Source organism: Pogona vitticeps, chromosome 2 (assembly GCF_051106095.1).
Source record: "Pogona vitticeps strain Pit_001003342236 chromosome 2, PviZW2.1, whole genome shotgun sequence".
In the NCBI taxonomy this organism is placed as follows: Eukaryota; Metazoa; Chordata; class Lepidosauria; order Squamata; family Agamidae; genus Pogona; species Pogona vitticeps.
Window position 1 is genome coordinate 59,213,367 of NC_135784.1, and position 18,006 is coordinate 59,231,372.

The 18,006-nt window shown below is 41.3% G+C and overlaps 1 protein-coding gene across 1 annotated transcript; it reads left to right on the top strand.

The window, feature by feature from the left end:
* The first annotated feature begins 135 nt into the window (after nt 1-135).
* CHCHD4 (coiled-coil-helix-coiled-coil-helix domain containing 4) lies at nt 136-15,776 on the top strand. Its single transcript, XM_020810285.3, has 3 exons — nt 136-302; nt 5,924-6,022; nt 14,642-15,776. The coding sequence occupies exons 1-3, from the start codon at nt 281-283 to the stop codon at nt 14,932-14,934; spliced, it is 414 nt and encodes a 137-aa protein (XP_020665944.3). The 5' UTR covers nt 136-280; the 3' UTR covers nt 14,935-15,776.
* Nucleotides 15,777-18,006: the final 2,230 nt, after the last annotated feature.

Consider the following 18,006-nt stretch of genomic DNA (forward strand, 5'->3'; position numbering starts at 1 on the left):
CTAGTAGGGAGCCGTTGGGTCGTCCGGGGTTTTTTCGTACGTGTGTCTGTGTGTATGCGCGCGCGAGTGAGGGAACCAGGCGTTCAGGCAGCGCGTGGGGCTTCTCTTTGGGGGCCTTCGGGGGTGAGAGGTCGTTGCCGCTGCCGCCGCCGCCAGGGTGCCTGGAAGGGGAAAGAGAGCGGCGTGCGCTTCGCGGGGCCGCCGGCGACGAGGAGCAGCAGCCGTGGGTGCCGGCGGTGGCGGGCTCCCTTCCTTCCTTCCTTCCTCGGCCGCTCCAGCCATGTCCTACTGCAGGCAAGAGGGTACGCGCAGCCATGAAAGAGAAGGCGGTCGCCTAAAAGGGGGGGGTAGGGGGCAGGAAGCCCTCGGGAGGGTCCGCCGGCGAAGCGGAGGGCGAGGCCCGTCGTGGGGAGCGGAAATGAGGGGCGCCTGTTGGCCTTCTGGAGCGGTCTCTTGGGCGGGGGGGAGGATGATGGGATGAAGAGAAGGATGAGGCTGCGCGGTTCCGAGTGGCAGGGGGGGAGCCGTTTGTCTCTACGAAGCCTGGAAAAAAAAAAAACACGGAGGAAGAAGAGAAGTGACAGAAGACCCGTACAGTTGTGGCGCCTGAAAGAACTCCTATATCTGAAGAGGGGCTTTACTGCCTTTATAAATGTATAAATATTTGCCATGAAGCCTCGCTCCTATGTCTGAGGAAGTGGACTTGAGCCACGAAAGCTTACATTAAAATATAGCAATTAGTCTTTGGAAGTGCCACAAGGCGCTTGTCTTCTTTCATTTTTCTTTCGACCTGATATGTTCTGTTTCCAGGGGGAAAGCCCGTTTTAATTTATTAGCCACAAGCTCAGAGCGATTTGTCCTATAAAAAGGTATAGTTCCCCTCCGCCCCGTCTTGCAGGTAAAATCCCACCCCCACCCCCCCGCTCGCCGCCGCGTTGCCGTTTCGGGTTTCTTTGCCCAATGGAAGCATTGTCGTTTTCGGGGATGATCAACTCTCGGGGGTGGACTAGGCTAAGCGAAAGTCACTGGCTCTGGGTCCCTCCTTGGGTGGTTTGAATCCCGGTCCCTCCAGACCTGTTTCAGTATGCTTCATCCTTTCATCGAGGTTTTTGAAGTTGCCTCGGGCTTGTTCTTAGATGCTTGTAAAAGCAGGAGGAAACAGGAAGATTGCTCTCCCAGGCGCCATATCCTGAACATTCGTGAAACTGTGTCCGATACTTTTACAAGGACTCTGGACAAGTTACAATGTGTGTTAATGTCTCGGTGCCATGGTGGAAACCTGCAACAAAAATGGGATGCTGTCTTTACTGACATGTTTAACTCATCAAAGCCCCCTCGCCCTCCTTTTCTTTGACTGTTCTGTCTCTCCTATATTTCTCTTATATCCAGAGTCCAGACCCAAGGTCTCAGGGAGAAGGCTTTCCCAGTCTAGCGACTGGAAAACCTCTCTTTAATTTGCTGAGCTGTTTGTTCCAGGCTTTGTGCCTCAACCCGACAAAGATGCATGGTGCCTTCTCCAAGGCACGTGGTGGGAAAGCCCGTCAGATTATTGCCTGTGGAAACCAGAAAGCTTGTAGAATGATATAACTTTGTCACATTACTCATATGGGTTTTAAAACTCAGTTTTCCCTTTCTGGCAGTTTACTTTCATGAGCTGTGAACATCCTATCTGGCCCAGTTTTTAAATTACTTTGCCTTAATCTTAAATGGTATACCGTCTGTGTCATGAAGAATTCTGAGGAACTCAAAATCTTGCCTTATTTATAAAATTTTAGTGATCCAAAAAAGATGTTACCCACTTTCAGAACAGACTTTTTACATTTAGATGTTTGTTACCAATAAACAAATAATTGTGGAGGAATGGATTGGAGGCCTGGCCAAAGATTCCTTCTGGTGAGCTCTTTTGGACTACCCCCCTGACTATCAGATGCAGTTTGAATAAAATTTCTTACAACACACAAAGGAGGTGTTTAAAAGTGAAGTTTGGTTGTTACTTTGACAAGTGTTGGATTCATGCTGTAACTACTGGATGAAACAAAAGAGGAAATAAAAATATTTTGATTTCTGATTACCGTAAACCAAGAAATAACATGAAATGAGTTACTATTGTGTTCTGAGAGCTCTCTGTTCTTGGAAGTATTCTAGATTTCTAGTACATTATATTTCCTTTACACACCTGTAAAGTAAGATAGAAGGCCACTTCACTGCTTAGCATCATTAGCAAATGTGTAGAGGGCAGCCCCAAACAGGTCTGGCTCCTTGACATGAGTTTATATTATTGCGGAGTGCTGGTTTGAATTAAGATTTTAAAAAATTTCTGAAGCTAATTTGCATGGTAGTGTTTACTTATGCTGTTGCTGGTAGGATGCAGTTTCATTTTCCAATCCTCAGTCGTCTTTTGCCCTTTCTTTACTTTTATAATTTGTTCTGGGAGGAAGGAAAGGACAAAGTGAATGGAATCTTGACAGAGCATAGTAATTACTATCAGGTTATATAATGATCACATGGTAACATTCCCTAGAGCCATACATTAGAAAGTCTGTTATTTAATAGGGTGTTGTTGAAAGAAAGCAGTTGGAAATTGAAAAGAAAAACAGGAAGACATGATGTTAACTATATGATAATAATAAGAAGGTAAAGTTTTAGGAGTTGAAATGAAAATAACGTGATTTAAAGCTAAAGAAATGGCACTTCAGGGATTAAATGAATGCTTATAGTATATTATTATAAGGGACATGATGGTGCTGCAGGATAAACCGCAGAAGCCTCTGTGCTGCAATGTCAAAAGACCTGCAGTCGTAAGATCGAATCCACACGTCGGAGTGAGCCCCTGTCGCTTGTCCCAGCTCCCGCCAACCTAGTGGTTCGAAAGCATGCAAAATGCGAGTACATAAATAGGTAACACCATGGTGGGAAGGTAACGGTGTTCCGTGTCTAGTCACGCTGGCCACATGAACATGTAAGGGTGTGTACGGACAAATGCTGGCTCTATGGCTTGGAAATGGTGATGAGCACCGACCCCTTGAGTCGGACATGACTGGACAAATTGTCAGGGGGAACCTTTACATTTACCTATAGTATATTATGAGATGTTTGGACACAGGCTTTGCAAAGCAATACATTAAATACTGGAATAATGACTGAACCTGAAATGGATTATAAATCATGAAAACTCATGCTAAAATTGTCTTTAAAATAATACAGTAGGACCCCTGTTTCTGTGTGGGGGGGGGAAATCACTTTCAGGCCCCTCCTGCAGATGCTGAAAAACACAGATTATAACAAACACTATTTTACTACCAAATGCCATACATAGCATGGTCTCTTGCTCCCTTTAGTGGTCACATCTGGTAACTTGATCTTTAGAAATATTATACATGTTTCTAGGATGTTTCTTTTACTATTTTCAGACTGGATAAATCAGTCTGTGGATAAATCAGTATGCTGCAGATACGAGGATCCCACTGCATTTCAGTTTGTTTTTGTTGAAATAAAATGTGCATCTCTTGAATACTGTGGTTTGATCGTATAAATCTTTCGCCTTTGCAAAATGTGCATCTCTTGTAAAATTGGAATTTATTATTGTGAGATTTGTTTTGCAGTTTAGATGCTGTTTCTGAGATAATTATTTAACATGAATTCTCAGTTTTAGCACTTTAAAATTAGGAAGTGCTTTGGTGTATATTTGCATGGAGGCTTTTAATGTACTGTCAATTCTCATTGCCACAAGCAACCACAAGGTATTTATTTATTCATTCATTCATTCATTCATTCATTCATTCATTCATTCATTCATTCATTCATTCATTCATTCATTCATTCATTTATTTGATTTCTACCTCGCCCCTCTAGACAGCGTCTACTCAGGGTGGCTTACAAATAACTTCATGGGAGTTTGAAACACTTGGAGCAGAGTCCTCTTAGTGTCTTATGCTTGTACAGTGATCTGTTGAGTGAGCAGTTGAATTCTTGGAGTCTGCTTAAGGGGATATTCTTTAACTCTCATGCAAGCCGAAGCCCTGTTGCTTTGAATAGGGTGATGTTGGTTTTTGTTTTTGGCAAGCTGGAGATAATGCAGAAGCACTCTGGATGAAGTCTTCTCCTTTGCTTATTCTCAGCAGAGTGTTGGCCATGAGGACTGGGATCTAGATGAAGTTGATTTAAATAAAATTTATTTAAATATTTAAAAATGGATTTTTTGGATGATTTAAATTAAAAAAATAATTTCTTAAATCATGATTTAAATCAACTTTATTTTTTAAAAAATTATTTTTATCTACCCTGCCTAAATCCAGTTGCTTCACCCAACAAGATTAGACTATTGAGTCAGTGAGGTTTACATGGCTGTTTATTTACCAATTTGGCATTTGATAGTTGGGACTAGCCACTAGATTGAGACCTTCATGTTCTATATATTTAACATATATAGAATAACACAGTAAGGAATTGTATTTTAAAATATTCAGAGTTGTTCCCATAGCTGTCTGAGTTATCCTAACTGTGTCCGTTTCTGTGTCTACTGTATGCACACAGACAGTTCCAATGTGGAGTGTTCTTGTGCAGGTAGCCTTGCCATCTTGCATTCCATTCTCCATCTGATCAGATTGTAGTCCCACTGAGCATGCTCAGTTCTCAGTGGACTGTTTTGCATTCCCATCCTTTCAAGCCTATTTTTGAGTTATTTTAAACGGTGAGTTCTGTTGGTATCTCACAGTTCTGTATGTTTGGTTCCATTTTAACAGCATGAGTGTTCACACTAAGGGAATAAATTCATCATGTGTGTCTATACAGAATTAAGAACATAAGCAAAATGTAAGGTTGACAAAATATTTGTGCTTATATAAATCTGCTACAGAGTTGAACAACAATTCTTTCCATTAATTTCTCTTCATTTAAGCGTTGTCTTTCTAAATGATCTCACTTGGCTAAAATTAGATCAGAGTTAAGCTAATTGGTTCCTGTGAAATGACTAGGATAAATAGCATCACTACAAGATTTTAATGCTTCAGTTGTCTCTGGCCTACGAAGATTATTTTGGATTAGACAACACTCTTGGTGCTTGTTTCCTCAGAAATGCTGATGCATGATTTCAGTGTTCTGAGGCCAGACAGTGGGATTGTGTCCTAGGAAAATGTCAGTGGCAGGGTCATCCAAGGACACCTATTCTTTATAACAGTATTGGTTATTTTTCTGCACCATACTATAAAATCAAAGCAGGTTGATTCACAATAGAAATTAAATTAGCCTAAGCTCATTGGATAAGTCCATTACTATTTGTCCTGTCTTTAAAGACCAAGGTGGACAAAGTGTGGCCCACAAGCCACATGTGACTGCCTGGGGCCCAAATGCAATCCTTCCTTATTCCTTGCTCTCTTCTCTCTCTCTTTGTGTGTGTGTTTGTTTATTTATTTAAAGTGTGAATGGGAAAGGCCCCTTGTGACCTCTAGGGAGTGTGGGAGGCATTCTTTACATGTATCCTTCCCTGCACCCTTGTCCCCCTTCCCACAACAGACCTCCAAAAGATTTTTCTTATTATTTTGTAATTTTTGGTTTACATTTGACTACTAGAGAGAGTGACAAAGGGATATCCTAGTGTTTGTCATATCAGAATGTTTTCCATGGTTAAGCACTTGTACAGATTGGACTGAAACGATGGATTTGGTTTAAATCACAATTTAAAGTTTTTTAATAATCAGGTTTTTTTGACAATTTAATTTTTAAATATAATTTTTTAAAAAAATTAAGGCATGATTTAGATCCATTCGATTTTTTTTTTTAAAAAATGATTTTTTCCACCTGGACTGAAACCTCCAGAGTACATCTCTCTACGGAATTGCTTGAATTGGACAGTGGCTTTAAACAGCCCTGTTTTATCTGTGTCTGATACTTTTCTAAAGTTTTTCTGTTTTTTTAAAAAATTCAGGAAAGGACAGAATTATATTTGTGACCAAAGAGGACCATGAAACACCAAGCAGTGCTGAACTGGTAGCCGATGACCCCAATGATCCTTATGAAGACCATGGTAAGTAGTTTGGAAATAAGTACAGTAACCATTTACACACCCCCTAATATTGTTTATGTTTTTGCCTTATTGAATTAAGGGAACCTGGAGAAAAATGTTGTTAATTTCAGATTTATCATATATGTTGTTGTGGCTTAATACAGATTAATAGGTTGGATACAGGCTCAGTTATACCAAGGATTAGAAGTCCCATTGATTTCAATAGGTGTTTTGTTACTGTGGATAAGTCTGGATCTAGTCAAGTGAAAATAGCAGATCATTAAGTAAATAAACCTTCAAAACTCAGAAATTGTTCCAGCACATTTTCTTTCTTTTATTACTTAATTCTTTTCTCATATTCTTTCTTCAGAAATGCAGTAAACCAGCAAGTCTCTTTTATACAGGCATTACTTTGTGATTGGATGACAGGTGGCGTCTCACAGTTTGCTTACTGTGATCTCCAATTACAAAAATCTGTGACTTTTATTCACTGAGTACAAACAAGGAGCAATGATGCTATTCACATGCAACAGAATGAGCCTGGGATTCACCTGCTTCCTTATTTGCTGAGATTAGGATTGATCTGTGCTATCTTGATTTGTGATAAACTGTCATTTGCTGCAAAATTTACAAGATGGGAAGCTTCCAAAGTTCCCAGTGTGTGCATGACAGGAAGGAGGGAACACATGGACCCAAGAGCACATTATGTCTTGATAATTCTGAAGTGTCTTATGAACTTCTAGATAAATGTGTCTGACGGTAAAAGTTAAAACATGTTATGCTGTCAGAACTAACTTTATAGTGATCCTGGTAGGGTTTTTAGTGTAAGTGAGATATTTAAAGAGTAGTTTTACCCAATCTGCACATACATTCCAGGGAGTTTCCATGACCAAGCAGGGATTCATATGTAGGTCTTCTGAGTTACATTCCATCACTCTATCTACTACCCCACATTCCATCTCTCTCTCTCTCTCTCTCTCTCTCTCTCTCTCTCTCTCTCTTTTGGACAAGTATATATTCCTAGTGTATAACCACCATTTAAAGTTGAGAATATTGAACATATATATTATAGTCTGTAATTAACAAATTGAAATCTGGACGGTTTTCTGTGATTATTTGAACACTATGTTAGCCGCCTAGAGTGGTCTTAACCGACCAGATAGGCGGGATATAAAAAAAATAAAATAAAAAATAAATAAAAATAAATGTTCTTCACTAATCATCTTTATATGCTGTGAGATCCAGAATGTGTCCAAGGCTCCATTAGTTCGCACTCATTACTAAGGTACAGTGGTGAACAGAGTGGGAGCTTTTAATAGGGCTGGTAAGACCTGCTCAAGAAAGATTTGAACATTGTTGCCATGTTTCTTGACTACCGTATTTGCCAGCATACAAGATGACTTTTTGGGCCCAAAAAACATGCCTCCAAGTGGGGGGGGGTCGTCTTGTACGCCGGGTGCACTTCATTTGGGCCAGGAAGGAGCCGCCGCCGCCATTGAGTGAGTGACGCGGGGCCGCGCTGGCCGGGGAGGAAGGCAGGCAGTCGGTCTGGATGGATGGAGGGAGGCACAGCCTGCCATGCCTGAGTGGCCAGAGCCCGCCGCCGGGCTGCCCACCGCCCCATGCCGCTGAGCCAGCGGCGTGCTTGCTCGCCCGCCACCTGCCTGTTTCCCTTTTCCTCCTCCTCCTCCTGCCATCGCCCACTCAGCCTCTTGCCCTCTTCCTCACCCTCTTGCTGCTGAGCCAGTGCACTCGCTCGCCCGCCACCCGCCCGTTTCCCTTTTCCTCCTCCTCCTCCTGCCGCTGCCCGCTCAGCCTCTTGCCCTCTTCCTTGCCGTCTCGCTGCTGAGCCAGCGCGCTTGCTCGCCCGCCACCCGTCCCTTTTCCCTTTTCCTCCTCCTCCTTCTCCTGCCGCCACCCGCCCAGCTTCTTCTGTAAGGGGGGGGTCGTCTCATATGGCCAGTCGCCTTGTACGCCGGCAAATACGGTAGGTACAGCTAGACGAGTACTGATCCACTGTCATATGTCCCGTGATAAATTATAACTGTTAATTAGCATTCTTTTATTGCATCCAAGTATATATATAGTATTTTGTAAGATATGGCTCAGCAACTGTACCTCCGTGTATTCTCCAGACTTTTGTCTTTTCTGTCTCACATTGTCTATATTAAAAGGGTAATCTGTTTTGACAAAAATATGAACTAAGCCAGTGGTTCTTAACCTTTTTGAAAGAAACTCCCCCTTGAGCCATTGAGGAAGTTATCATCGCCCCCCTCGCCATGGTGATGATATCTTATTTGTTTGTTTGTTTGTTTGTTTATTTATTTATGACACTTAAATCCAAATGACCCCTGGAAAAAAAAATAATTCCAAGAAAATGAAATGCCCCCCAAAAGTAACATTTAATGATTTAGTTGCAAGCGAATTTTAAGATGCAAAAAGAAATATAAAAAGGGCATAAAAACAAGCCTCAATGCAGGAACTAAAAATTTCAAGACAAGAACTCTGAAACTAAATTAAGATTGGAGGAAAATATATATTCATGCACATTGTAAAAAGGCTGCAGCCATCTTCACAGGTTTGGCTTGCTCCAGCGCCCCCCTACCGCCCCCCTTCTGCTCCAGCGCCCCCACACCGCCCCTTTTCGTTCTACTGCCCCCCTGAAAAATGAAATCGCCCCCTGGGGGGCATTATCGCCCACGTTAAGAACCACTGAACTAAGCAACATGCTTCGTGGTTTCACCAGTTGCTCTCCTGGGCAGGATTTCTGGGAGTTGTAGTCCAAGTACATCTGGAGACGCAAGGTGGAACCACTGTTCTAAAGGGATCTTGGGAAGCAGAACTAGGGAAGTTGGCTGCTTAAGCCTTTGCTGTAGCCAGTTGGCGGCACTGGATTAGTATCTAGGCAAAAAAGGGGGGGGGGCTTAATATAGCACAGGGAGCACTGGTCTTGCTCTAATGAAGAAGTCTACTTTCTGGAGGTTTCTGGTTGCACAGTTTCCTTTTAAAATGTGTATTCCCCTGCACACTTTAATTTTAAAATGCTTTCACTTTTACTGCCTGTTCTCTGATGCTCCATTTTACAGCAGTTGGGACACTGGACCTATGTGGATTCTGTATGGAACAACATACTGGCTGAAACCCAGTAGCTGGTCACAACTAGAGTAGGCCCATGGAATCAGTGGAATTTACAGAGACGTTGACATGTGTTCTTGCATATTTTCGAACAGAAATACCAGTTCCTTCTCAACTTCTGTCTTCATGAATACCTTGGCTAAGCCTGAAGGCCTCATGTTGACAGCCTGCTTTTGTTTTCTAGATTGTCTTCTTGTTGGCCTGGGGCAAGAGAAATGTGTGACCTTGTTTGTTTTATGGGAAGTTCAAAAGTTTCCTTGATTTATGGAAGAGGTTTGCTGTGACAGAGTTGAAGAATTTCATTTAGCAATTGTTTGCACCAGATATATAAAACTTCAGTTTCTAGTGTGGATTGCTAGAAGCAGTAACCAAAATTAATTTATTTGCGAAGGCTTTCATGGCCGGGATCTAATGGTTGTTGTGGGTTTTTCGGGCTGTTAGGCCGTGTTCTGAAGGTTGTTCTTCCTAACGTTTTGCCAGTCTCTGTGGCTGGCATCTTCAGAGGACAGCAACCAAATACTTCTAAAAATGCAAAAATTGTCAGTTTCTCAGAAAAACTAGTGGGAAATTTCCTCATTGGTTTATAAAAATGTATTGTGAATAGTATGGGGACCTTAATGTTTAAGCAGTGTTCAGCAGTCTTGCAGCCAAGTCTATGTAAATTCCAAATCTGGAGAGTTGACTTTCCTTGCTTTAAAATAGAAATGAAGAATTTGTATTTGGTTATAAACTCTAGGGGGCAGCACTGTCACACAGAAACAGCTTTATCTGGACCATGCTGTTGAATGTCTCCTGTGTATGATGCTCTCTGAGCCTGATCTCAGCATGCAAAGATCTTTGCTGCAGAGATTTTTTTTGACAGTTTGCCATAAACAATACTACCTTTCTTCTCCTTCCTGCAGAGTTTGTATCCTGAGATGACTGTATCCTACTGGTTGGTTCTCTCAATTCTGCCAGGTTTCTATTATGAACACATTATGTATATTTTCTGTTTAAACCAAGCTAACTCTCCTGTTTTAAGTCTTTTAGCATGAACTAGAAACACCTACAACTGTTACTCATTTCCACCTCTCTGCCAAATGGATTTTCTCTTTGGCCTCTGTGTCCTCTTGTCTGGCTGTTATGCTTCACCACATCTTCATGGCCAGTTCCCAGCTTGTCCCCATTTGGTCAGCTGAAAGTACTTTCATCTTCATTCACAAAGGATTCAACACCAGAATAACATAGAAAACAGCCTTGTACTGAGTTAGACCATTGTGTCTTCTATCCTATTTTTGTTAATTCCACTTAGTAGCAGCCCTCCAAGGTTTGAGGTATGATTCTTTCCTAGCTGTGCCACACAATCCCAAGGATTAAACCTGTTACATTTTGTATGCAAAGCATGAGTTCTACCACCAAACTCTGGCAATAGGATGCTTCCCAGATGCTGTTGGCATCTCCCCAGATTTCATGTCCAAAGCTGTTTTGCCCCCTTTTAAATGTTTTTATGCACCAGCAATTTGGTGCCATTCTGGTTCAGTTGTGATTCATCCCTTTTGTACAGGCCATCTTATCCGAAAATATTCCTTCATGATTAACCAATCTAACCCCTTCTCTACACTAAATCTAAACCACGTTACTGAAACATTGAGACTCCATGTTTCAAGTGTCCAACTGGCCCTTTGTAATGCATTTCAGAGAAAGCTACTTTGGAGATCCTGGCTTTCAGCTTTCTGTCTTATTATGTAAAATTGGCTTTAGAGACTTCAGGTGCACAATTACCCATGTCATTGGTGGCATCGTGTGGCATGACCACTGATTCCATCCCAGCATTCTCTGTCAAGCTCCCTAGACGATGCATGATACAGTTTTCATGCTAAGCAGGAACTACATGTGTATGAGACATAGCTATATTTCAGTGCCTGAATCTCCTTGTTCCACAGCCCTCCTCCTGAGTTAGAACTTTGGCTCAAAAGATATGTTTGCCCACCAAAAATGGGTCCATTCTAAGGGATCCTCTTAATTCTAATGATGCCCTCCTTTTCTGAAATCAGAATGCCTTGTGACAGCAGAAGAACTGTGATATTACAACAAAGGACAATCCTGAAGGTCTCATTTACCCAGATTTCTTCCTAGTTTGCCTGCAGTCTTGGTTTTAAGGAATAAAGTTCTTCCTGCGGAAACAGGAGCTCATTACACTGAGTTACACCCTCACAATTTCTGTCCAGCATGCTGGTGGTTATATATATGTGATACTCAGTGCAGTAAATTGATTAGCTCTACGTCTGCTGGCTTTGTATGCATGCCTTTTTTAAAATTATTGTTTGTTTACTTAAGCATTATTTTCTAACAGAAGGTGAAAAAGGGACAAATATCCTCCTTGTCTTTTGCTGCACTTGTACAGATGTTTAACGTACATACAGCATTGCTTTCCCCTGATGCTTCCTTACCGTAGCTGAGCCACAGCACTGAGTGGTGAGTTAGCCTTCCTTGCAAGCCATCCTAATTTGAGAGCACTTGCTAGCTTATTCTAATTGCTTCTAATTAGATTAGAAGGTCTTTTTAAAAGTAAACAAATGGAAAAAGTGATGGATAGCAACAGTTTGCACCAACCTTTGTTGCAATAATGGGTAACTTGGGGCTCTTCTGTTGTTGAGCAGCAACTCCCATTAGCTTTCTCCACTAGCTGGGCTGGCTAAAACTGATGCGGACTGTAGTCTGTTGACATCTGGAGGGCTGGAAGTTGCCCATGCCTGCTCTAATGAGTGGAAACTAGGTCAGTTGAGCCCACTGGGAATGAAGATTATTATCAGAGGAGAGGACGGGACAATGGACAAGGGATTAAAGAGGGGATATAGTTTGAGCTTCTCTGGAAATGCAGGGGGCTGAGTCACTCTGAAGTGAGTGCCGTGTGTACCTTCTAGCTTAAACTGTGGTTGCAAAACCTGTGTGAAAAGCCTAGTGCTTAACATAGGCTGAGGATCGTATCTAATTGTTAGTTACAAACTGTGATTTAAGCCAAAAGAACAGCCTACACTGAGCGTGAAACGTGTATTTCTATTTACAAGCAGAGTTTCCCACGTGCTACCTCTGTATTGTGAACTCAGTGCATTGAGAATTTACTTTTTTTGGACTACATCTCCCAGAATCATCCAGCTGGCCATGCTGGCAGAGGAATTCTGGGACATATAGTCCAACATAGTAATGTTTCCAATCAGGGCTATGTAGTACATTTATTGTCAATTACAAAGTATTCTTATAACCATTCAAGAATGGAACTAGCTGTTACTACTATAGTCAGCAAGTTAGGCTTAGAGGACTTAGGCTTAGAGGACTTCTCTGCTATAGCATCCTGCAAAAACTGGAAATTTCTACAGTATTTCTTTCCCTGTAATTTCTAAATGATTTTCTTTCTGGAATTTGGATTCCTTTGCTGTGCCCTTATTTTGACTTCAGCTGATTGATTGATTGATTGATTGATTGATTGATTGATTGATCCATCCATCCATCCATCCATCCATCCATCCATCCATCCATCCATCCATCCATCCATCCATCCATCCATCCATCCATCCATCCATCCATCCATCCATCCATCCATCCGGCAATTCAGGCCCTCTCGGCAGTTTACACAGTACAATAAATGAGAGTATAAACCAAAACAATACAATAACAGGAGTAGTATAAATTAATACAGTATAGAGATGAATGAAAATAATATCAGTAAAACATTAAAATAAAACTAAGGAAAAGATGGTGGGGGTTGAACATTAGCTGTTGCATCAAGGTGTAGTAGAGTCCGGGAAGACTAAATAAAAATATGTTTAATAATTGCTTAAAATATTGCAGTGAAGGCGCCAGGTGAATGAGTTATGAGTTTATGAGTTACATTATGACCCAAATAGTTAATTTATAAATAGGTTGTTTGTTGTTTAGTCGTTAAGTCGTGTCTGACTCCTCGTGACTCCATGGACCAGAGCATGCCAGGCCCTCCTGTCTTCCACTGCCTCCTGGAGTTTGGTCAAATTCGTGTTGGTGCAAAAAATTTCATGTGTGCTTTCATTCTTTTTCACTGATCATTTCTAACTGAGGCTGGCATGCTTTGTCATTGGGATGTTTTGTCGTGTTTACTCAGGGACACTGAAGCAGGATGTATTGCTGGCCAAGAGCAATACAGCAGGGTGCAGTAGACCAGACAGTGTCATCTGTGCTTGTCTAGAGTTGCTATGATCACCTTATATGAGCCTCCTGCAGTGCCTTCTGAAGCAAAGAGAAACTGCATGTGGCCCACAGATGGGTTCTCTTGCCTACAGCAATTTTTTGGAGTCTCTCACCATCCCAAGGGCCTCCCAGGATCCTTACATATCCCCATTTTTTAAAACAAAAAGGAAAAAAATATGCCCCCCATCCCCTTGTGTCCTCTGGCGTGCTGGGAACAACTTTTATCATTTTTGACAGGCCCCCAAACACCCTTGTCCCCCAAAGTATAAAAACATTTTTGCACTGTTAGTGTGCAAGGGGGATTTTCCGTTTTGGAAAAAAAACTGTTTTAGTTGAACCTATTTTCCTGTTAACAGAAACCCATTGCCACCCTCTTTGGAAGGCATAATTCTAAACAATTATTTATGCAAGCTAGCCTTTTCAGCTCTGCCTCTTAAGAATGTAACCCTCCATCTCCTGACATATCTGCAAAATGCCTTCAGCCTCACTGAGATTGCCCACATCTGTTCTAAAGGATTGAAGTTGAATTGTTTGCTGGCCATGAATACTAAGAAATAAATGAGGAAGATTTCCCTTCCTGACCCTCTTTAACTGGGCGAAAAATCATTTTGTTAAGTCAATGTGGAAGGTTGAATATATATTTGTGTAAAGTAAAATTTGCTCCCACCTAATGACTCCAGTTGTTTTTATAGAAGAGCAGAGGAAGTGAACTATAAATTTCCTTCAGTCATAGTTGTATCTTTCTGTCACAAAGAGCCAGAGAGGTTGCCATTTTTCTGGGGGCCCACTATCCATGGGGCGCAGGTTCTTTTGCACAATCTTTTGTTTCAGTGGGACTTATATCAGGGCTGTTCTTGTGAATCATGTTTTATGTCTCTCCTATCACAGTATGCATTCCAGTTGTATGATTCTAAAACAATAACTGTGCCTAGTACTGTAACTCTAGCCCATATTTTTAATTGAATATTTGAGTTAGAACTGTTTCAATGTAAACCCCCCCCCCCCCCCAATTTTGGCTGATTTGTACAGTAAAGAATATTGTGATGGTGGGTTTTTCTTTAAACAAAATAGGGAATTAGCTGAGAAACTACCTGTTCTCGTTATGGTCATATTGGAATTCAGTAGTATACATTTTCAGATATTAACTGTAGTAATTTCAACAGCAAAAATATAGATTAGATGATAGCCTTGTTGCTGAACATATTTGACATGCAGCATAACTAGTTCAGTCAAATGAAGTGAATTTAATAGTCTTTTTAAAATCCCTGTTATCCACAATTTGCTTACTTTTTCCCTCTCTCCTAGGTTTGATATTGCCAAATGGAGATATCAACTGGAACTGTCCTTGCCTGGGCGGAATGGCTAGTGGTCCTTGTGGGGAACAATTCAAGTCAGCTTTTTCCTGTTTCCATTATAGCAAGGAAGAAATAAAAGGATCGGATTGTGTGGACCACTTTCGTGCAATGCAAGAGTGTATGCAGAAGTACCCAGATTTGTACCCCCAAGAAGATGAAGAAGAAGAAGAAGAAGAAGAAAAGCAGAGCAAAGATTTAGAAACTACTCCTGCTGTGAGCAAAGAGAAGGAGGGATCTAGCTAATGAAGCTGAATGGAGGCAGCAGTCTCCTTTCTATCTTCAGAGACACATAAACTTATGCAGGGTATCTTCTCTCCCCTTCCTCTTTCACCTCCATTCCTCCTGGTCCCATAATGGCTGTACAGTGCTCCATTTGCTATATCGTGTGAAATACATTGTTACAAAGAAGGACATCTCAGACCCGCAGCCTGAGCTGATGCCACAAAGATATCATGGCTGAACAAAATCATACGCAGTCAGTGCCACGGCTTTAACCATCATTTTGTTAAGTTTGCAGGTTTGATTTGAACAGGCCCAGGAGAAGGTGGAACCAATAACACAGTGAAGAAAAAAGGTGGCAAGCGTATTGAATCAATTAAGATAAATTTCAATTGTTGTCTGACTTGGATGTTTTCTATGCTAGAAAAGAGCATAAAATGCTTCTTCAAACCCACCAGGAAATTTAAAAAACTGATGAGAACATGCACAAGTTTTCAGTTTTACAATCAGTTTGATTTAATAGCATGTAATATTTGCATATACTACTGAGTTCTAGTAATGGAAAGCTAATGATAGCATGTGTTTAAGGGAGTGGGATGAATGTCACAGGTCTGAATTTTCCATTTTTTAAGGTGCATTGACGAATTCTTCATGTAGCTTGAGCTGAATCCTGAAGACCACTGACCACTGTGCTCCTTAATATTCACACCAAATCCTGTTTTGTGGGGTTATCTCTGTTCAACCCTGTCCATTCTACAGATAGGTTGACAAAATCGACACCCTTGGTGGGGGAATTATGTTACCTTGCATAACAGGCTCTTAACTATGATTTGAGTGTACATTAAAGGCAAAAGCTTTCTACCTTCCTTTGAGTTCTTTGTTTTTTTTGTTAATGATGGTTTATTGATGGGCTGTAGCATGAGAGCCATCTTCAGCTGGTATTGTTCAGATAAAGCTACGTTTCCTGCTATTGTGAATAAATGCTGGAAGCAAGGTGCATCCCTGTTCTGTTCTCAGGTTAATGTAACAACACCTGGTGACCTGCCCTCTGCATTTTGGAAAGGGGTTATCAATGACAGCACATTTATACACTCTTCTGGAAGCATTGCCACTGAATTTTGCTTTGTTGTAGGCTTTTCAGGCTCTTTGGCTGTGTTCTGGAGGTTTTTCTTCCTAATGTTTCACCAGTCTCTGACTGGCATCTTCAGAGGACAGCCCGAAAAACCTACAACAACCATTTGATCCCAGCTGTGAAAGCCTTCGAGAATACAAATCATATATTTGTTTTTCTCATCTAGCTTTCTTGAATCATTTGCAGTGCTAATTGTTAATATGCATGCTATTTGTTATATAGTATATATTTTTCAAAAATGAGTGAGTAGCTGGGGGGAGGGGCTCGGAGGTGTGAAAACTGCAACAGCAGCCTGAGGTGGTTGTTGCAGGCTTATTTTCCCTGAAAATAAGACAGGGTCTTATATTAATTTTTGCTCCAAAAAACGCATTGGGTTATTTTCAGGGGATGTTTTATTTTTTGTGTGTACAACAATCTACATTTATTCAAATGCAGTCATGTCATCTTCTTCTGGTTGCTGCACAATGGTGGAGGGCGGGGTTTCACTTAATTAGGGCTTATTTTTGGGGTAGGGCTTATATTACAAGCATCCTGAAAAATCATACTAGGGCTTATTTTCAGGTTAGGTCTTATTTTCAGGGAAACGTTAATTCCCTGTTAGGTATATGGATGTACTGCATTAAATAATGATCTCTTGATAATCTCTTGTTTAATGTAGTTGCCTGTTTTTAGTTGGCAAAAGTGCACTTCAGTCCTGGCTCCAGCAACTGGATATAAGGTACTGTAGTCTGAATCCATTCTAATCAGGAGGTAACATCTCCAAACAGCTGTCATAACCTGCCTGCCTTTGCACTTCCTGATTCCTCTTAAAATAGATGCATGTTTACAATGGTATTAATGAGCTTCAAGCACTAGTCATTTTATAGCCGCCTTGTCTATTCAGCTGTTTTCTTCTGCACAGACATCCACCAGTTAAATATAATGCAAATGGGTTTCACTGCTGGCTCCTTCGTGCCTCTGTCATTCACTGTCTTCACTGTTCACTTAATGAAGTGGGGTGGAAGTACCAGCTCTCTCTACTATTGACTCCTGGGAATGGATTGCAGATATTTTGAAAGTGCATTCTCCTCTAAGAGAAAAAGAGTGTGAAAAGGCCTCTTAGTCTACATACAGAGCAGTTGACAAAACAGATGCCAAAAGTGCTGAAGTGATAAAACCTTGGCGCCTAAGCAGCTGAGATAGTGTCTCAAGCAGTCAGATAATATATAGGGCACTTATTAAGGATGGGATCTAGATGAATCTACCCTTTCTATCAAAGGGAAGCAAAACCTAGCTGGCTGTTAAAGGCTAGTCAGTAGAATGCTTGCCTTGGGTGGTGTTTTGCTATGTTGCCTTCTCCCTTCTTGTGCTTTGTGTAGCTTGGTGAGGTCATGGTTGCAGCAGCATGTGGACAAGTCAGCCTTTACAAATCACTGTAGGATATGTTTTTTCTGTGTTACTGTGCTCATTTGATTGCACTTATATTCTACCTTTACCCTGGTCACCTCAGTGCACTGTAACTGGCCCATTTTATCTTCACGTTAATCCTGTGATGTAGGTAAGGCTGGGAGCAACTGGACCAAAATCGCCCTTGGAGTTTGTTTAGAATCTGGATAATCTAAGTCTGATCCCAACACCATTGTGTCTGGAGAATGCTCTTGCTGGCTTTCCAAACTTTGTGGTAAAATCCCAGATCAGTAGAAAATAATCACCCCCCACAGTGACCCTCTAATACCTGAAGGATGGCAAGATTATTTTGGTTTTTGAACGTATTAACCACCATTTTGGAACCTGACAAAACATGCGAGTGGGAAAGAATAAAGTTTCCCCCAGTCATATATTTCTTTTTAATCACTAGGTATGTTGGTTGGATTAAGACTAAATCAGTTGGTCTTGCATCAGTGCTGTGATAGGTGAAACAAGTTAGTCTTGACTTGGGTCCCACTGAAATTAATTACATTCAGTAACAATAGGGCTGGATCCCA